At 44.0% G+C, this 22,520-nt stretch overlaps 1 gene segment (V, D, J or C); it reads left to right on the plus strand.

The window, feature by feature from the left end:
- Positions 1–22,520, plus strand: part of LOC146813346 (immunoglobulin heavy constant mu-like) — a 163,879-nt gene that overhangs the window by 6,441 nt on the left and 134,918 nt on the right. Inside the window, 2 exon segments of the C gene segment in view lie at positions 3,207–3,285; positions 8,304–8,636. Coding sequence covers positions 3,207–3,285; positions 8,304–8,636 — 412 coding nt within the window.

Raw genomic sequence — 22,520 nt, forward strand, 5'->3', positions numbered from 1 at the left:
ATGACTGAGGCTAGGGTGTTTGAAGATGTGATGTCACGTGACCAGCAGAGTTGCATATCTGTGTCTTTAAACCTCAGAGATTTTGCAAAGGGCAGAGCCCAGAGTGCTGGGTGCTTAATTTATACAAGTGGGAGATGCTGATAAGCTCTTCTGCCAGGGAATAATAGACCAACATCTATAGGATGGAAGACTCAAGGTGGAAGTCACTCACAGGTCACCTGGTTTGTTTCATTTGGGAGTGGACAGGAAGAGATGGTATCACAAAGGGCCAAGTCAGAGGCCTGGCTTCTGACATGAAGATAGGCATTGTGTGAAGAAGTCTGTCATCAGAGGAGACCACTCAGACATTCATCTCACCTCCCGGCATGTGGGCATTGTATTGCCAGATCCCCGCAATCGGTTTCAAAGAGCTGCAGAGACATTTTAAGACATGGGCAAATTGGGCAACTGCCCAGGACCCCTACCTTCCAGGGGGCCTCTGGGAAACTGAACTTTTTTCTCTAGCTCACGTCTGTGTATTTTTGTATCTTAACCTTTCTCGTATAATCCATTATTGTTAGGCAACATAGGGCGAGATTCAGTGAATATGGGTTCTCCAATCTAAAATTGTTCCAAACAGGGGCCCCCAAAATATTTTTTACCCAGGGCCCCCAAAATCCTTAGGATATCGCTGAAGAGCTGGACCTAGGAGGGCACCAAGAGGCCTGGAGAGGAAAGTATGACTTCTGGCATTCTGAAAGAAGGCAGGTTTATAGTCAAGTACTGCAGGAGGTGCTAACATCTGTGATGGGTGATGGTGGGAATTCTGCATAGATTGATGCATAGACTGTCTCCGGTGGCAGGCTGGTGCGGTGGATATGAATGTTACCTTGGCAGCCACTCACTAAAGCTTTTCTGGACCTCGAAAATTCACCAGAAGAACATAGAAGTCTTTTTGACCTGCCAGTATAGAGGCTCAAGGTGTCCCTTCTTCCCATTGGGAAACAGAGACGGGGCAGGATCTCCACAGGCCACTTGGTTGCTCCATGTACTTCCTCAGGGACACAAGTGGTGACATTGTATGCGGAAACCAGCAGTCCAGCTGAGAATGGACAGCAGTTCGCCCTCAGGGCCATGGACTGGAGAGAGACCTGGGTCCTATGAGTCTTCTCTCGGAGCCTGGAAGCTCTTGTCAGCAGAAGTACATTTTTCACATCTTCAAAAAGTGTGACTTAGTAAGGTTCCAACCTCTGCGGGCCAGGACTGTGTGCTGAGACTACCCCGTGTAGGCATAACCTCCGCGGCTTTCCAGGCCCATCCCACTATGAGCCTTTCCCATTAAGGAAAAAGGCTTCTGTGGAACCTCGCAGTTAATGTATCTGTCCTGGTGAAGGCCACTTCAGCTTTATCACATATTTCTCTGGAGAAACGTCTGTCTGCTGTGCCCTAAGTTCCAGAGGTTGAACAGATGTACAGTGCTGAATGAGTTCAATGGAACTCTGTAGTAGTATGATCAATGAAATGGCCATTAGCCACACCAAAGGCCAGATCTGAAGGTGACCTTGGGCATTCCAGGTGGTATGATGTGACACACATCTCACATTGCTCATGCAGAGGTAAGTTTGCATACAAGTACTTTCGTGGACACTGATGTTCATGACAAAAAACTTCGAATATGTTCATGTATTACAAGGCTGCTGAATCACACAGAGGGATGTCATGCAGAAGACCAGATAATAAGAATGAATTTCAGTCGTTGTTAAACTGTTTCGTTTATCTTTGGTTACACAAAAAGGCACGCGAATGACAATAATGAAAATGCAAAACGTGTTCAAGAGTTTGCACTGGTGGCAGTAAACAAGCCTTTACCAATGTAAGGGGACCTGAAGGACAGAGCGGCCAGGAGAAAGACAATCTGTGCTCACTTGCACCTCCCTTCAACACATGCCTTCTCCTCTGCCACTTCCAGTGTGCTGCTCTCTGCAGTCACCTGTGTACCTGTTAGGTGTGGGTTGTGTATTGCAGTGTGCACTCCCATCACATGCTGCCTCCACAGCTGTGTACAGTGGCTTACATCACATGACCCAGTGTTCTATTGTTGAAGTGTAAACTTCCTGGGAGGGGCCAAGTTGGCATCTTCTGGTTACACGAGGAAGTTGCAAGTTTAGAAGCTACCCCAGTGGCACGGAAGCATGCCAGAGAACAAGCACTTGTGGTCAGAGGGGTGTGCCCAGGGGGTGGGATCTTTTTGTATGAGACTGTAATGCCGTGGGGCTGGGGGGCACTGTGGTACAGTCCTATGGGGCCTCTTTACAAAAACACCATGACAACAAGGTGCTCTCGGCTCAGTGTGAAACAGCCCTGAGATGTTGGATGGTTCAACAATTGTTTATTTGGGCATTTGTTTGTGAGTGCAGCTCGCGATGGATCGTGAAGGGGATTCCTGTGAAGGGACGAATCGCTGCCTTGAGCACTTCAAGAGTTGCCCTGGACCTGTGATTTGGGTAAGCATTGGTGGTTTCCACATTAGCCTATAATACCTGCACTACTCATGACAGTGTTGAAGTACAAGTGATGCTGTGTCTAGATATCTGGTGTTTGAGTCTAGTTAACTGGTCTTTGCAACATACCGTCTGCATCGATATGAAGTTATCTAGTATTGACATTTTAGGGCCATCGCCTGCTTCCAAAGTCATGTCCCTGCTCTTGTTCCTGCCATGAGACAAAGCAGTCCTGTGAAAGGTTTTGTTGCTGTTAGATTGAAAATAACAACTTTCAGCAGCCCCTCCTGCCTTAAACTCATATTTTAAGTCGAATAGGCCTCATCCCATGGCTGGTGTAGTGTGGATTTGTTAAACTCACAGATGCAGTATATTTTGTCTGGTTCCACAGCACTGTGTTAACTCTGAGCAGTACTTCGGCAAAGGGACCCGGTTAACCGTCCTCGGTGAGAACTTTTGTCTACTTGTTCCATCCGGTGTCATGTCCCACCACACTGATAACCTTTCTTTGTTCAGAAGTTGTTGAACTCCAGATTGTGTCTCCGCGTGAAGCGTGAAGAAGTTGAGCTCTTCATGTGTGTGGGGTTAGAGTCTCAGAGGGGGTGCAGAGTTCGAAATGATCTTCAATCTTGCATCAAGGCATGTTGGGGTCATACATTCTTCACAGGTCTTAGCAGTGGGGGTGCACTTGAGAGTGGGGGATTTATTCATTGTTAATGACTGCAGCAGTTTATTGTTCCTGCCTCATCACTGTGCTCCTACAATGAAGTCTACTTCGGGCAGGGGACAAAACTAACTGTGTTGGGTAAGAAAACCCCAGTATTATCAAGTATGCGTACCTGAACATAATTTAGATTTGTCTCCAATCTTCTATAACAATATCCGTTTTCAGGTTAAAATAAACCCACTTATTCCTAATGTGCAGATTCAGAATGGTATCTTGGGGTCTAGGGCGACCACCTCCCTCTAGGTCTTCACAGACAGTCTGCGGTCCTAACCTTCTAGCCTACAAGTCATTGATCTCAGGTGTGTTAGTTTAATTGCTTCAATGGAAGCAAAACAAGTCTGCCACGTCCAGGAGGCTATCACACAGTGTCTGTAATGACCTGGAGAGAGGTGGTCCTAGCGGGGTCGGCGCTGTGAAAGATGAGATGTGAGCGAGTGCAGCATTCCGCAACTCACTGTTGTAAATCAGAGCCAAACGGACTACGATGTTTGTCTTTGTGAATCCTTCAGGCGGGCAGGGGTGGACCACCGAGCGCTATTTCTCTAGCCATGTTTCCATGTACCAACCATTTGCTAAAAATACTAGCAAAATCCATCTTGGAAAAACAGCAATAGTGCCCTAAGGAAGAAAACATGGAACCATCTCCTAGAGACTACAAAAGTTCCAGAAATGATCCTCATGCAGGGATGGAAAATCTTCAAAAGCATTTGTTCAGAGGTGTATTGTGTGAGTACATGAGCGGGGCATCAGCCATTGGTAGTAATAGTTAAAACACTAGTTTAGACAGAGCGGTGTGACCTCTGAGTCTCTCCTCCGGTGATTTATTGTTAGTTTTGCAATTTAAAATGTAAGTGACTTCGGACAAAGTGCACCCTGGTCTATTGATGGATCCGTTATTAGCGGGCTTTTCATAGGACAGGCGTCTTACGTACAGTGGTTTCGTGCAGTAAACTCTCGCATTATTACAAAGCACAAACCCAACATCCCCTCTGTGGATACCCCAAGGCACAGTGTCTGTGATGTCGTCATCCCATTCCTTGTCGTCAGTGAGATGACCTCATCAAACCTTAGACTCAATATATTTGTTTTTTTCCAATACAAGCAGGTGGTTCTCGTTGCCTGAAGCCACATTGTTCTCCTCTCAGTGTATGTTAAACACCATTCATGCGCTTAATAAGTTATAATAACATAACATAACTCATTCATGACTGATCCTAAATCTAATTTCCGTTCATTCTACTTAAGTAACGAATGATACACTTTGATAGGACACGTGTACCCTACAGATCATGACCTGGAATAGAAAAAGTAGGGCAGAGTGTCTGTCTCAGGCTCCCCGAGCCTCCTGTACCCTTCCTTCTGTCCTCGCGACCAGGACCACATACTCTTCCCACATTAGTTTTTAAACAGCCGCTTGAGGCTGTGCTACGCGGAAACTCAGTACTTTGGAGCAGGAACCAAGCTCACTGTCCTAGGTAAGAAGTAACACCCTGGCCACTGGATCCACTCTGTCCGGTAAGGTCTGCGTGTCTCTGCATTCTGTCGACTCTTGGGAATGTAGACTTTAATGTGAAGCAGCTGTCTGAGGTGTGTACAGCTACAAATAGACCGATTCTCGGTGTGATCCTGGGACAAATGGAGTGAGTGTTGAGATATCATGGCTCAGGAGAGAGCGCAGGCACAAACCTGACAGGTGTAGAAATACAAAATGACTGAAAGGACCAAATAGGACAGGGGAAAAAGTTCCTTCTAAGCAGGGAGTGAGAGGACAGGTTCCAGGGCGGGGGGGGTATGAGGAACCCTGAGTCCTCCATGCACTGGAGTCACGTCTGAGCGAGCGCCACACAGTTGTCTTGTGGGCTCTAAAGGACATGCTGATGTGGTGAAATTGTTGATTCTGTGCACTTGTGCATTATGCAACACACTAACAATTTGCAATAGTTCATGAACAACTCATCTGTATTTCTTGGAAAACACACATATGCCTTTGTCTTCAATATATATGCAACTGTGTGCTGTAATAAAACATTTTTAGGGTTCTTTCCACCCCGAAGAGATCCATAGTTTCAGAGCTCCCAGTCAGGACTTTACAGAAATGCTTCAGAAGGGATTACATCACTCGTGCATACAGTGCACGGAACCTTTTTGGACAGGGGGAGGTTGGTTCATTGGATAGCTGTGTCTTTCTGTAACACTACTGTCTGCAGATGGATGAACTTAATGTGGCCAATTCAGCCACAGTGGAAACATTGACCAACAAAAACCTATGTTCGCATGTTGATGAGATGTTGCACAGTTGCCAATCTCTGCAATTTACACAAATGTGAACAAAATGCAAACTTTGCATAATGCATTTACATTTCACACAAGAAGCAGATTCCTCCTGGGTGCATCTGTCGAAAGTTGGGAACTTTGCTTTCTCAACACAAAGATTTTTTTTTGAGTTAAGAGGTGAAGACAAAGGTCTTGTAAAGGTGAGAAACGGATGTGTTATGGCAGAGATTTAGGACTGAGCTTTGGAAGTGGCACCAAAGTCACTGTTTTGGGTCATTTCATCTTTATTGACACTTCTCTTGTTTATATTTCACACCCCGGCATGATGATTGGCTGCGGGGAATCGTTATTGTGTTAAGGAAACGAGTTAACAAGAAGGAACCAGAAAAGGAACCCAGACCGAGTGTTTCATCTTCAATAATTCATAAAGACCCTTGTGATGGAAAACACATGCCCGGACACTCAGACCCCAAATGCAGAGAGGAAGGGGCATATCAACAAGGGCTTTATCTCTGCTTTTTTGGCTTTAAAAGCCAAAAAAGCAGAGATAAAACTAGCACCCTATCAACAACAGGGTGCTAACATGCAAATTGGCATGTTAGCACCCTTTTACTCTACGCTTCCCCTTGCATCTCTAATGAGATGCAAAGGGGGCGTTCCAGAGTAAAATAATAGGAGAAATATCGCTTAACCCTGTTAGAGACAAAAAAAAGCAGCGCTAACCGCGGTTAACGCTGCTTTTTTACATCTGGTATTTTTCTGACTTAGCCATGATATCCTATGGAAGGAGGATATCATGGCTAAGTTTGTGAGTCCCTATCAACAAGCTAACGTGAGATTATCACTGGGTTTCCATCGATAATCTCACGTTAGCCACTTAGCGTGAGGATTTTTATCGCTGATGAGATAAGCGTTGCTAATAGCACCCTATCTCAGTGATAAAAATCCGCGCTAGCCGGCGATAATTATCCGAGCGCTAAGTGCGCTCAGCGATAATTATCGCCGGTTGTTGCTGATGTGCCCCGAAGTCTCTTTCCAGAGAGTCTCTCAGACACATTTCATCACATCACAAGGGATTGAGTTTTAAATACAAATACTGGGCCTCTCTGGGTCTCAGAATAAGAGGCCGAACATCAAATCCCTTGGAGGGTGAGGCACCCGGAGCTTCATTTTGTACAATGTGCTGCACCAGGAATGGTGGAATTCGAAGAGATCTGATGTTCTTCAGCCCTTAGATCTGACTCCTCAAGAGTGTATGGAACAGAAATGTGCTGTGTTTCCATGTCAGCACCAAAAGCCCAATTTAAGGGGTTGATTTAAACTCAAATCTGAAAAAGAGGGTGACTCTGGAATCCCCCCAAAATTCGAGTGACTAGGTTAATGCAGGTTCGTTCCACTCGGGATCACATCACCGAGTGCCTCGAAGCCCTGGCACACGACAGTCTTGTAAACGCCACAGGCTGTTGGGGGTCTCGCTGTAGCAGAGGCGCCACACACAGGTTTTGTGACTGGCGCGTGCGTCTGTGCTCCGGGTACGAGCAGTACTTCGGTCCAGGCACCAGACTCACTGTGCTAGGTAAGTCTCCTCACTTCCAACTCGTGCATGAGATGTTTAGAGAATTGACTCTTTTCAACCCATCTGCAGAAATAAGGACAAGTCCTAGTGCTTAGAAACCCACTCCTGACTGGAAATACAGCCCGAAGCAAAATGGATTTTTTGGGGTCAAAGGGAACATTATCTCAAGATACTGAGAGGGCAAACATGTTTCTGAAAACATTTTTGAGTGTAAATCTTAGACCAGGAACCTACATCTTCCTCTAAATAACAAAAGACTTACGAGCTCTTTAGCTTTGATGTTCCCTTTCATTGGGGTGATTGAGTGTGCACCACAAGGCACAGGAGTGTGCATGAGCGGTGAACACGCGAGGGGTCTGGGCATGTGCAGTGGCTGTTCATTGTTACCAGTGGCCGCCTGCAAGCCGAGAATTGGCAAAACTCACTTTTTTACTCTTTTCAGATTTAAAATACTTTGAAGAGTGGGTCAATTGAGCTACCATAGACATATGAATGGGAAATACATTCTAGGGCATAAAATCAAGATATAATGATTGCAAATACATCTTTTTGTTGAGCTGAACTCAAAATGTCTGAAGCTCGAGTGATGTGGACACTGAAAACAGGGCTACCAAGCAAACACTAAAAACTGCAACTACAGGAATGTTTTTAGGCTGGAATATTTCAACAACAGAGAAAGGATGAGGGGGGGGGGTGTTGTGGGGTGAAAGGGGCGTGCCCTCATAAAATGCGAAAGAGTGGTAAACTGTCAACAATAAAATATTGATCCACGCATTTTTATTCTTATTGATGGTTATTAGCAGTTTTAAAAGCGATTTATAGTTCAAAACATACTGTGTTCTTAGAGAATTTGCTCTGTTATTGTGTAAAGTTTTACAACAAGATTTCAGATATGAAGATGAGTGTCTTTTATGGTAAATTAAGGCAGAGATGTTGTTAGTATAGGGTCAACAGCATTGGTGTAATGCGGTACCTGAGAGCGTCCCTTGTCGATGCCGGAGCAGAGACCAAATACAGAGACTGTCAAGCCTTGTGCAAGCACATGGAGCCAGTTTTAAGGGTTAGACATCTACCAAGATGGCATGTGCATAGATCTACAAACAAGCATGGTGCACCTCTTATGCACCAATTTATATATCTAGATAAGCTGAGCATCCTCCACAAGTGTTGGGCAGTGTAAATAAATACGTCTGTGGTCTCTAGTCAACACAAAGTAATTTTTCAATGAGGTTTCCATCATTTTCAGAGCATGGACTCAACAGCACTGCGCCAAAGGTGGCTCTTTTCGACCCATCGCCGCGCGAGGTGAAAGAGAGAGGGAGCGCCACGCTAGTGTGTCTGGCCACCAACTTCTACCCCGACCATGTGGTCTTGAGCTGGTCAGTGAACGGGGCAGAGAGGACGGAAGGGGTGAAGACCGATGACCAGGCCACCCGGGGCAGTGACAAGATGTACTCTCTGAGCAGCCGGCTCAGGATCTCGAAGAAGGAGTGGATGAACCCAAAAGCTACCTTCACCTGTCGTGTGTACTTTGACCCCATGAACGAAACTGTTCTCATGGAGACCAAAGGCAGAGAGGGTAAGACGCGAAGGGGAAGGTATGAATTTATAAAATGAATGTGTGCAGAAGCTTTTACTCTAGTGCTGTGCATTATCACTGGCTCGTGTAGGTGCATGTGTGCTTTCGTTTTGTTGTCATACATGTGTGTGTGTATGCAAGAGTGTAGGAGAAAGTGTATGTGTGAATAAGCCACTCTATGTGGTTGTAAGCATCTGTATGTCTGTCGGAGCTCACATGTGCATATGTGCGCGTGGTTGTGTGTGTGCATGTCTGCATGTGTATGTCCATGCATATGTACCTTATAAGGGGTCAGTGTGTACCTACAGTGTGACAGAGTCCACTGTGTACACTCTCAGTTCTTACAGTTTAAGGAGGGAGGGGGTTGTGACTCACCTGTTATCGACTTATAAATATGGCACTTAAAACTCGACAGCCTGAGCACTTGAAACATTACCGACCGCCCATAAATGTATTCATCAAAATCTAGTATATTGCATAGTATCACTTGAATATAATTTACAGCGAGGACATAAAACAGCGCTCTATGAAATTCGTATCCAGGATACTTTCAGACTAAAGACCTGGGTAATTCTGAATATTCAGAGGTTCAGCAAACGTTCAAGAACAGAGCTGCTTGTATTCCCTTTTGAGCGTCACTCAAAGACTGAAAACCTTTCTCTTTGCGTCTGAACCGAAAACTCTTTCCCAGGGCCTAGCTAGTTCAGGGGCATATCAACAACAACCGGCGATAATTATCGCTCAGCGCTCTTAGCGTGAGGATAATTATCGCCGGCTAGCGTGAATTTTTATCGCTGAGATAGCGTGCTATTAGCAACGCTTATCTCAATAGCGATAAAAATCTACACGCTAACAGGCTAACGTGAGATTATCGCTGGAAACCCAGCGATAATCACATGTTACCTTGTTGATAGGGACAGGCAAACTTAGCCATGATATCCTCCTTCCATAGGATATCATGGCTAAGTCTGAAAATTAGCAGACGTAAAAAAACAGCGTTAACCGCGGTTAGCGCTGCTTTTTTTGTCTCTAACAGGGTTAGCGACATTCTTGATAATAGGAGAAATGTTGCTTAGCGACATTTCTCCTATTATTTTACTCTGGAACGCCCCCTTTGCATCTCATTAGAGATGCAAGGGGAAGCGTAGAGTAAAAGGGTGCTAACATGCCAATTTGCATGTTAGCACCCTGTTGTTGATAGGGTGCTAGTTTTATCTCTGCTTTTTTGGCTTTTAAAGCCAAAAAAGCAGAGATAAAGCCCTTGTTGATATGCCCCTAAGTTCGGTGCCTCGATGGGTGGACAGGTGGCTGGGGTATTAAATGCCACAAAATGTGTTCTGAGAAACGTAGAAGCAATTTAGAAAGTTCATCGCCCATTTTTAAGAAAAACAGGAGCCATGCTGTGAGCCACTGTAGACCCCAAATGCGTGGTTTCTTTTCATGAATATGTAATGATAAACTTTTAAAAGCTTCTGAGACCTGCACAGGACATGTGCATTAAATGTGTTTTCTTCCTTCCTCAGGATGTGGCGTAACTCCAGGTGAGAAACGTGCAAACTTCTTCTTTCTCAACCGCAGGGTAAGACTGCACTGTGTCCACACATACATTTTAAAATATATGTCTTCAGCCTTACGTCTGCAATACAGATATTATAATTTATTTAAAAAACATTAAAAAAAATCTGAAACTTTCTGCTGAAAATGATTTTGGTGAAATCTTTTTTCAACACTTTAGGGTGTGCGGATTTCCCTAATGGCCCTTAGTCCTGCAAGAAGATTTTTAAGAAAACTTTCTTATATCACTGCATGAAAACTAAAATGCCCTTTTTACGGTTGATTGGGGCTCTCTATGGGGCCAAAACATATATTTACCAGACGCTTTGTTCCTCACGGGCCACCTCACACATTGTGCACCCCATTAATCGCTCCCTGTTCGCAGCACAAAAATGAAGGGCTTCAAGATCATCGCCTGGCGTCCTAGGAGAGAAAACATGCTGGCTCCATTTCTCAAAGGCTAGGAGGGCATTAATAAACCCTAGCCATACTTTACTCAAAAGCCTCGTATTCATCGTTGCCAGGGGTAAATTATACGCATGCCCCCCTCGCCTCCTACAGAGGGGCTCACTGGTTTCAGTGCCAAGGGTGAGAGTAAACACCATCACTACTAGATATCTATTACTACTACCAGGGTTAGGACTGGCACAACTACTGCTATCAGTAATATAGCAGAATCTCCGTACATTGATAGCTCTACTACTATGGACCGCCATTGTCATATAGATTGTGCCTCATACTATTAAAACATGTGTAACACTACTATAATTGCTATCACTGGGACTACTACCACTGCTTAATAACATCTACTGCTCAAAGTAGTACTGCTACCATGTGTATAGTTACTACTAATACCGCAAGACCTACTCATGCTAGTAGAATACCACCGTTATATGACTATAATTGGGCAAAATACTCTTCGAGACTGACTCACAGTAAGAATACACCAAACTACCAACAGGGGGAGCCCCTCTCACAGCATCCTGCTTTATCCTGCCTTCTACTCACAACATCCTGCCTCATCCTGCCTTCTACTCACACATCCTACTGTATCCCGCCTTCCACTCACAACATCCTGCTTTATCCCACCTTCCACTCACACACCCTACTTTATCCCGCCTTCGACTCACAATATCCTGCCTCATCTCACCTTCAACTCACAACAGCTTGCTTTATCCCGCCTTCTACTCACAATAGCTTGCTTTATCCCGCCTTCTACTCACACATCTTGTCTCATCCCGCCTTCTACTCACAAATCCTGCTTCATCCCGCCTTCTACTCACAACATCCTGCCTCACCCTGCCTTCTACTCACAAAATCCTCTTTTATCCCACCTTCTAGTCACAACATCCTGCTTCATCCCACCTTCTCTAACACATCTTGCTTTATCACACCTTCTACTCACAACTTGCGGCTTTATCCCACCTTCTACTCACACATCCTGCTTTATCTCGCCTTCTACTCACACATCCTGCTTTATCCCACCTTCTACTCACAACATGCTGCTTTATCCCGCCTTCTACTCACACATCCTGCTTTATCTCGCCTTCTACTCACACATCCTGCTTTATCCCGTCTTCTACTCGCAACTTGCGGCTTTATCCCGCCTTCTACTCACACATCCTGCTTTATCTCGTCTTCTACTCACACATCCTGCTTTATCCCTCCTTCTACTCACAACATGCTGCTCTATCCCGCCTTCTACTCACACATCCTGCTTTATCTCGCCTTCTACTCACACATCCTGCTTTATCCCGCCTTCTACTCACAACATGCTGCTTTATCCCGCCTTCTACTCACACCATCCTGCTCTATCCCGCCTTCTACTCACACCATCCTGCCTCATCCCACCTTCTACTCACAACATCCTGCTTTATCCCACCTTCTACTCACAACAGCTTGCTTTATCCTGTCTTCTTCTGGTCATGGGTCCGTCCCTTAGTTCATTAAAAGTTACCTCCATGAATAAGTAACTCAACATGTAATTAATCTGCAAAATTGATGGCATCTAAAATGTACTCAATGAGTTTGAACTCAATAGGTTGACCGAACACACTCAGGCCACTGAAGTAAAGTCGATGCTGCAGCGCTAAAGATGGTATAGCGCAGTGGGTTGAGTGACTGTTGCATACAATTACTCAAAACGCTGTAGGGCCAATACTTGAAACCCAACAGGAGTAAATATAAGAAGTGAATTAACTCGGCACCTTTGCGAGTTAATACATTTTTAGGCCACATAGAATATAATGATAGTAGCTGGTACATGCCCAAAACAAGGACACTACTATATGTAGTGGTGCTTGAAGTAGGCGTGTGACAAGATCAGAAAACCATGGACAACCTTGTCTGAGGATGAAGTATTTTCTAACAAAGGTTTTATATTTCAGCCTCCTATGGTCGAAGCGCAAACACCGCCAAGTTTACTTACCTGCTGTTGATTGCCAAGACTGCTTCATATGGACTCTTTGTGACACTGTGTGTGATGAGGATGAAGGTGAGAATGCTTCCCTCATAGTTCCTCATGTTATGTACATCATCCTCTTTGTCCACGGTGTATTGTCCACAGTTTCCAATGGCCCTTGCCGCTGTGTGGTCTTTGAAAGTCTTGTATGAGATGGAGACTGCCCTTGCGGGGATGTCATGGCTCAAAGCCCCCAGCTCAGGAGTCTGTCTTTTACCCCTGGTTATTTCTTCTGTGTGCTCCTCAGACTTCTTTATTTCTATCAGACAGTTCTGGTCTTTCTCTTGAGATTGTGTCTTCTCTTTTTTTCTGCATGAGCTTCCAGTCCACCGCCTGCTCTTCTCTGGTTGTCGGTCATCAGCACAAATGACTCCTTAGGGTGTCTGGACATGTGACTTTCTCCAGCCTCTTTGAATATATTGAGCTCTGCGATGCATGGTCCCCTGTCACTGTTGTCGTGGAATGTGATGCGCTTGTCACTGTCTGCAGGTTCCACTGTGGTCCCAGGAGACTCATCCTTCTTGAATGCCCTTGTGTCCAGTGTCTTCCTAAGATGCTGGTTCTTGCTTCCTTGTAACACTGACACACTAGGACGACAAAGTGAGTCGGAAATGAAGACTCCACTCGGATTGAGATAGGTGTGAGGAAAGCTTACAAGCAGTGCTTGATTTGTGAGTAAAATAAGTGCCAAGGCCCTCGTCAGGTGGCCCCTGTAGCTTGCACCGCCCATTGCCTCCTTCAGCGCCGCCTATAATGGTACCAACATAACTACTGTTATGTGGTCCTGCCATCACACTTCTACAAGTGTGACTATTCTAGGTGCCCAACAAAAGAAGAATGGCTTGGGGGGCAAGTATTAGTCATTTTCCATATTAAATTAATAAAGATCTGTTGTGTTCATTTCTAAATTAGACAGACAGCGCCACCATGTGACAGACTGTCATAAGAACTGGTGTTGATAAGTAAGTGCCAGTGCCGAGCCCCGGAAAACACCTGCTCAATTTAAGCACTGCTTACAAGAAAGAGGAGGGTCAAATCAGAGCAAATTTGTGGTGAGAGGGAGTGGAAGGCCTGTGGAAAGGGGATCTCAAACATACAAAAGGAGAATATGGAACCAAACAGGACATATCGAAAGAGCAAAGAGGGAGAATATGAACTTGAAACGCCGGAAGTGAGAAATTTGAACCAAAGAGGAACATGGGGGTGTTTGTTTGTGGCCACGGAGTCGGGTGTGCCATCAGCCAATGAACAAGCAGGAGAATACACATCAGAGTCAAGCAAGAAAGAGAGCAAGCGGAGGCGTCATACATATGCATGGGAAGCCAAGAGGACTAAAGGTACAAAAATGTAGCAGGAGATATTGTCCCAGGTTGCAGAAGAGGATTCTTGACTCCTGAACTCAGAACTGGGTGAAGAGCCATTGCTGAGCACATGTGAACAAGTTCAATTCTAAATATGGACATTTGTGATTCAGGAATGTTTGCTCGACAGCAGTGTAAGATTTCTTCTCACCTCTCTATCCCAAGTTTTCATTATTGTTTGCATGTAATAGACGCTCTCAGCCCCCCGCCACCCCCGTCTGTTCTTGATGTGCACTCCCTTCTCCTGCAACCTTCATTTCTATCCAATCATCTCTCTTGTCGCATCCTTTTTTGTTTGGTCCTCTCTGTTGCTTGCTTTCATTCATTTATCCTGATTCGTTCCCACTTGATTCTTTTCAAAGCTTCCGCATACCCAATCACCTTACTACAAACTCGTCTAGTTGTTAGTTTGAACCAACCCAGAAGAGGCATTCAAGCCCTACTTTTCTCTATTTCACTGGGACCAGATACCACATTTCCTTTAGCTTTCTTGCCTGCTGCTGAGGTCTATACTGGTTGTTAAAGGGCCAGAACCCAACATATAGGGCCATGCTACAGGTGAGGGCCTATAACAAGGGAGAGGGCCTTTATCAAGCAGTATAGCCTGAGGCAGAAAGGGTAAAAGGCTATTAGAACACTCCACCCACTAAGGGTAAAATGTTATAAATTAAAAAGGAAGAAACAGAAAGACAAACTCTATATGGGCCTCCAAAAACAGTATATGCTGAAAGTCCAGCGGGCACAGAACGCAGCCCCCAGACTGCTGCTGGATATCCCCAATTTCCAGTCCATTTCCCAAGGCTTAAAAAAACTTCACTGGCTTCCTATGAAAAAAAGGGATAGATTTCAAATCTCTATGCCTAGCATATAAAGCTATGCATGGAACTGGACCCGCGTTCCTAAAGAAACACCTCACCTGGTATCATCCTCCCAGAACCCTACGTTCATCTCAGAGCAAACTACTCCAGATACCCAAATTTAAGAAAGCCCGTTTAGGAGGCAGAAGGTTTGTCCTGGGCACAGTGAAATTATGGAACACGTTTCCGATCGACATCAAAAACAGTTCAACGTTACTTTCCTTTAGGAAATCATTAAAAACAGGGCTATTCTCCAATTAACTTGCACCTTCATCCACTGAAATTCCGTCAGATACCTCCGCGTAGCGCCTAGATGCCCTTGGGCATTCGTGCACTATATAAATTTCACAATCAAATCAAAATCAAATCAAATCAAACAAACATTGGAATGTTGAAGCAGAATAGTTATATCAGCCATTATAAACCCAGAGACGCTTCATTGTCTTCAATGGAGCCCTCAACATTCCAATGGTCTAGTGATGGATATGGCTTTAAGGGACCATCAGATGTGGTATCTGAAGCTGCAGGCAAATGTGCTCTTACAAACCATATCCCGGATGCAGAGGTAAACATAATGAGGCATATGATGCCAAACCCGAATAGTGGAGCTTGAAAAATAATAAAATAAATTCTATAACAGGACATACTTACACACAAATGCACTCATATGCGCATACATATATACATACGTTCCCATGGTTTAATCATAAAATAGTTGAAAATCAGACTTAAAAATACCTCAAATGCTTAACACAATTAGGATGACTTATCTCTGATGCATACACACTACTCAGACAGCATTTGTGCATTTTAATTCTGAGTGTATCAACACTATCAGGATCCTGAATATTCCTATAGTGTGGGGTGAACATGCATTTCACACATAACACACACATACACACACACACAGTCTCTCTCTCTCTCTCTCTCTCTCTCTCTCTCTCTCAACTAGACACATACAGTATGCACACACACACACAGGCAAACTATAAAAGACATACAAAAGACAAACAAAACATGTGCGCACACACAGTCAAATAGACACACATAGTGTTTGCACAACGTCACCAATCAATCCACTCCACCTTGTCTAATTTTTCTTGTTTCCCAGTAAGATGTTTTTGAAAACAACAGTAAAAAAGGCTGCCACCCTTTAGTGTAAATAGTGTTTAGAGTGTGTGGTATGTAGACCTGAACAGTATTACTTGTATCCATTAGATAATGTTTTCAATTCTTCTATTTATTTTAGCCTACCAATGAGAAGATCTTTTCCTGAAAATCTATTTGAGCCACTGGACTGAAGTCCAACCAGTTCTGCACGTCCTCCAGATGGCCAGAGCTAGGTGGTCCCATGTGGACAGTCGCAAGCAGACATTCACATATGGACTGTCGCATGATCACAATCTTGATGGTTGCACTGTTTTTAGTAGTCAGTCTATATCTGTGTTATTACAGCGGCTGCCCGGATCATTTTGCTACCGGTCTACCACATCTATGCACAACACAATGGTCTAACTTGGAAATCAACTGGACAAAGATGTATTTGTTGTGATTGTAAATGATGCATGTAACTAATCTATGAATATTATTGCAGCATTATTAAAAATTATTTTTACTGAATAAGCTTGTTGCTGATTTTTAAGCAGAAGCTCTTTGTGAGAAATGTCTTTGTTGGTTGAGGGAGTTTACACCTTAATCAAGAAATAGCCACAGTCCTTGTCATGGTGCACAGCAAGAAGTCACTAAATTAACCTGTGCTTAACTCTCCAATAGTTTGACACAAAGGCAGCCAGCCCGGATAAATTTAGAGGCATTGTGTAAAGTATTTATGCAGTACGCAAACAGTAATAAAGTGAAAAAACAAGACAAATCCCACACCAATTTAGAAAAATAGAGTAAAATATAATACATATTTTGTCATGAAAACAACAACAATCCAATTAGTAGAACCAGAGATATGCCATTTTAAAAGTTTAGGAAACAAATAGAACTCAAAAGCAGTAATCACCGACTGCGGTATCTGGTCATGCTGGTGGGGGACAGAGTCACAAGTTCAGGCCAACTGCTATGGAGCGTGGCCCGGATACAGAGTTCAGGTTAGGCCTGCTGAGATTTTGTCCTTAATGGAGGGCATTGCGTCATGCCGCAGCGGTTTCGAGAAGTGATGTGGGGTCCTGCGGTAAGATGCATAATTGGTTTTGATGAGCTACATGGGGTCTTGTTTTGAGTTGTGTTACTCTGCGTCTGTTCCAATGAGTAGCTGCGAGGGCTCCGATGCAAGGTGCGTGTCAAGTTGAGTCACACTGTGCTGGTTAAGGGAGTAGCTGAAAGGGGTGCGTCAAGTTTCATTGTGTTGCATCAGGTCCGATGGAGACCACAGCTGGGCTGGCAGAGCATCTTAGATCCATGGGTCCAGGACTGAGCTGGGAGGGTAGGACTCACAGAAGGCAGAGGTAGTGTGCAGGCTTCAAGGGAACTGGAGCATGTAGTGTCCCTATAGCTTCAAACAGGAGGCCTGTCAACTAACCCTTGGAGTCACTCTTTTGGTCCTGGATTCAAGGTGCAGATCCAGACTTTCTTTCTCCGATAGTAGGGCAGCAAAGCAGTCCCTCTTGCAGTCAGAGCAGCAGAGCGGTCCTTCTTCCGAGACTTTCACAGGTGCAGAAGTTATCTGAAGAGTCAGTCTGTGGGTCCTCCTTTAATGCCAGGTGCCCACTTTAAAGTGGGTGAAGCTTTTGTAGTTTCTCCCTACAGAGTTGTCTGGAATTTCCTGCCTCCCTTCCATGGTCACAGTCCATCTGGGGGCACAATAGGCTAGTGTGAAGTCCCTAGAGTGTGAGTTGTGCCAATGCCTTTGAAGTGCAGGTGTGGTAGTTGACAGCCCTGCCCCCTCATCTTGACAGAGATGGCCCACCCTGCCAACACCTTTGTCTCACTGTCTGGGAGGAAGACACAAAGACCAACTGAAAGATGCACCTAATTATGTGACACAGGAACAGGCACCACATCGTTAGGACAAGAGAATGTCAACTTTAAAAAAATGTAATTTTCAGTAATGTGACTTAAAACCTGACTTTACCATTAAAGAAGAATAGGTCACTAAAATTACTGACTGACCATTAAAGAGGTTTTTACATTACATTACAATTCCTCAGGCACCAAACGTGACATTCCTACTTTCTCCCATACCAATGTAATCACTTATGAAATGTAATAAAGTAACCCAATGTTATCTTAAGGGAGACAAAGGTCTTCTAGTAATTAAAACTGATTTTGAGAGTTTTTCCAGAACCAGGACATGTAAAACTTAACGTAATTTTCTAACCTTTTAAATACAATTTATACAGCCCTCTGGGCTATTTAGGTTCTTCTCTAGGTGCGGTCTAAATATATAAACAAGGAAGGTTTACGTCTGGCCAAAAGGTTTATTTTGTCAGGTCGTAATGGCAGTTTAAAACAGCACAAAGGCTGCAATGGCAGTCCAGAGACATATTCTGAAGGGTTGTATGTTGGAACAATAAGGTTGTCAACCACGACTTCACTAACAACAAGGGCGCTACCACGACCTTGTCTAAACCAAAACTTTTTTTACCACACATTCTTTTACCACCATTTTTCGCGTTAAAGGAATGCGTGTTAAAAAAAATGGTTTTCAACTACTACCCCGATCCCCCTCAAACCCTCCAAACCCATAAAAAAGAATTCCCCCCACACCCTATAAAGAAACACGATCACCCATACCCCTTAAAGAATAATTCCAGACCCCTACCCCCTAAAAACTAACTCAACCCACTTATTACTAATTACCCCAACCTAAAAAAAAACACGATTACCCCATCTCCTAAAAACAAACTCAACCCCATAAAAACGAATTCCCCCCACTCCCTATAAACAAACACAATCACCCATACCCCTATAAACTACAACCCGAAAACTAAATCAAATCAGCCTTCACCACGGACATGCGTGTCGTTTTTTGGGCAAGGTGTTGTTCGGCTTGCGTGACTCCGGAACTTGTTGCTCCAGAGTCGTGGCAAAGGTTGTTTCCCATTTTAAAGGGCTAATTTAGTGTGTGGCACAATATGCACTGGGGGCCCAGTAGTAGTATTATATTTACAGCCCCAGGGTACATGAAGTACCACTTTACTAGCGAGTCATGAGTAAATTAAATGTGCCTATTGGGTGTAAGCCAATTTTTCCATGTTGAAAGGAGAGTGCACATGCACTTTAGCACTGGTTAGCAGTGGTAAAGTGAACAGAGTCCTCAAAGCTAACAAAGAATGCTTCAGAAAAGAGGAGGAATAAAGGCAAAACCTTGGGGGTGATTCTGGAGAGAGACCCAAGCCCAACACTTCCAGGCAATGACACAAAGGGGGTTAAGCTGTGTACGGGATGAACCAACCTGGCAGGATGATTGGGGGGGGAGTGCACCCATTCCCACATGCACTTCAAATGCATTTGCCTCCTACCCACACAAGGAATCTGAGACCAACAGTGTTTCTCTTTTCTGCCCAAACTCCTCACTGGGCTTGTGCTGCCCACCAGTGAGAGATGATGCCAACTTGCTGGCAGGTTTGAGGGTGGGAGGCCCCAGACTACCACTTCTTATCTTTAGCCATTCTCTTGCCTCCAGAGTGATCCTGCATCTTCCTGCATGTCCTTTCAAAATCTAGTCACCAGCTTGTGAAATCTTGCATGAAAATTGAGTGAAGAGCCTGTTAGGTTTTTTTTATTTATTTATATGTAAGGCCCTTACGTAGAGTGTCAGGTGAAGTGCTGTAGTCAGGGCTTCATCCTCTCACCAACTCACTATCTGCCATCTTCCACTTTCTTCCAGTACAAAACCTATGCTTCACTACTTTTCCCATTTTCTGTGTGTGCTGTCCAGTGCAGCACTCATGCAAAGTTGGAAAAATGTGTATAGTTTTTAATCTTGCTCCACACTTCCTCCCGCTTCAATCAGGTATATGTTTCGGCACAAACATGTGTAGTAGAGAGGAATTTGTGACCAACCCCATGGGTGGTTGCATGGGGACACCAATGTACCGCCCATGGAATGTCCCCTTGAAGCAAAGTTGCACAAAGTAAGCATAAAGAGCTAACTTACGTTACTTTGTTCAACTTTCCATCACAAATCCTGATATGCGTTGGAAAGTAAATACCACTAAAACACTTTGGGCTGGACTTGGGTTAGAAAAGTAACCTAACCCTGGTGCAAAGTGTTAGTAAATCAGACTCCATGAGTGATTCGGAGTAAGAATAATCAAAAGGGCATGTAAAAGCGTGAGGGAGAGTAAATGAGTGAAAGAGAGTGTGAGTGAGAATGAGGGTTAGTGAGTGCATGTAAGTGAGCTCGAGTGAGAATGTGAGTGGCCCTGGCATACTGAAAGTATTTTTTGTCTTATAGATTCAGACATGGCAAAATACGGACACAAGCATACTGGGGTAATTGTTGGCATAAATAATACCCTTTATAAAATACTTACACAGGCATACCACAAGTAATTCTAGGTATGTGTGGCACCCATGGTAAAATGCTGGCCCTGTCATATTGATGGGATTTTTGACATAAGGTTCATCCATGTCATATGGACAACTTTATCTGAAAAATTCCACCACCGACATATTGTATGTCATTTTTGGAATGAGGTGGCATCCACGGCACGTGAGGCAACCCCCTCAAAATTATGGCCCAGGCACAATGGAGGTAATTTTCATCAGATTGGGGGGCTCAAATCATATTTTAAAAAACATTGGGTCAACTCCTGGGGGGATCAGGTTTCACTGGATTGTCACAGCATGTAAGGACTTGAATATTTAATGAGTATCACTGTAAAGCCTTTGGCATTTTAACAAACTTATATTTGACCCATTTCTTTGTAATCTTAAGTGAGAACAACCCCTCTCCCACCCTTGGGCTCCTCTAGAAGAGGTCTGGATTATTCGCTTCACTCATTAGCAAAATTTCAAAGCAGTATTACGCCCCAATACTTTCAAAACTGATGTTTGCACCCTACAATATTTTCAAAACTGATGTTTACACCCTAATATAGGTGTATCTAAAATATCTTTTTGTGTGTGTTGTGTTGTTATATTAATCATGCAGTTATTACGGAACATCAGCCATGTCAATTATTCTGATATGATCAGGGTTAAGGCTGAGTGATATGACTTCCTGGGAAGATTCAGGGTCAAAGGTCATATGATGTCCCTTGCTGTTATGCCATTAAGGTCAATGGGAGTGTGATGTCACTTCTGCTACCCTTGGAAGTTTGGTGAATTGACGTCCATGTCACCGGTGTGTTGAGTCAATGCTTTCAGTGGAGGCACGCTGTAGATTTAGATCCTCCTGACTGCATTGAATCACTGCACCTACCATCTTGCTTCCCAAGTGGCAGTACAGTAGAGGCAATATAATTAAGACTGGTTATTTCCTGAATGGAGAAATTCAAAATAGGATGATCAAGGTCTACATTCCTGCAAAAACAAGTAGGAGTTTATTTATGAGTCACTAAATATTCGGAAGGAAACTCTATACACTTTGTGGTGTTCAATCTGTGGATGCATGTCAAACCAGAGTAAAGCCTGTGTGCACCCCATAGCCAGGCTCCCCATGGAATGTGTGACATTTTTAGCCAGTCCTAAACCTTGAGCAACATGTCGGCAAATACTGAGTCTTGACGTTTCCCACATCCCACTTTAAATGTGGGTCTGGAGATCCCAGAGAGCGAGCTGTTGATGTCTTCAAAGCTAAAGGTGTTACTCATGATATAGAACTGGATGCCAAGGGTTGTCAAAGCATCTGCTACGTGTGTAGGTTGAAGATATATATATTGTCAAGGTACATGTATGTGGAGGTAAGTATAGTAAATCTATACTCACCTATGTATACCTACCTTGTTGATAAATAGGTCAACAATATGTTTGTTGCAATATTGCTGGAGCATGATATTCAGTAGTGGATATTCTGGTATTGTACAGTGTGTGTGTCGTACAACCTGTGTGTGGTGTTGTGGGTGCACGGCAGGCAGAGCTGAATCTGCTCACAGGGCCACAGACAGAGAGTGAGTGATAGAGAGAAACAGACGGAAGCAGGCAGAGGCAGCAAGGGGTTGAGATGTGGAATACTTCTGCTGTATTTGAAGATGTACTATAAAACAAAGTTTGTAACTTAGGTTTAACTGGAGAAGAAGACCAATTGTGAGACTGGGTACATTAGAAACTTAGAACACCCTGGTGGGCCTGATTCACAAAGGTAAACTTACACTTTTGTGTAAGTTTAAGTTTTTTTGCTATTCAGGAATTAATTTACAAGTAGTAGCTTTACCCCTGTCCTACCTTTTTATGTGTGGAGGCTACGCCATGAGTGTGGACACTCCACAATCGTAAAGATAATACTCAAGAGTGTAAGTTTGCCTTTGTGAATCAGGCCCCGGTACTTACTTCTTACACCTCATTCATGGAATGAAATTGTTTCATGAAAAAAGGCAGTTCCAGGTAAATGTGTATGCCCCTTTCATTGCTCTTCCTGGCATGTTAGCACTTGGATCTAGCCAATAGCTGCTTCTTCTGTGGGGCTTCGGCTTCGGGAATTCACAGATGATACCCGGACTACTTCTCCAGAGTGAAACGCATAATATGGCAGTAATTT

Source organism: Triturus cristatus, chromosome 7 (genome assembly GCF_964204655.1).
Source record: "Triturus cristatus chromosome 7, aTriCri1.1, whole genome shotgun sequence".
NCBI lineage: Eukaryota > Metazoa > Chordata > Amphibia > Caudata > Salamandridae > Triturus > Triturus cristatus.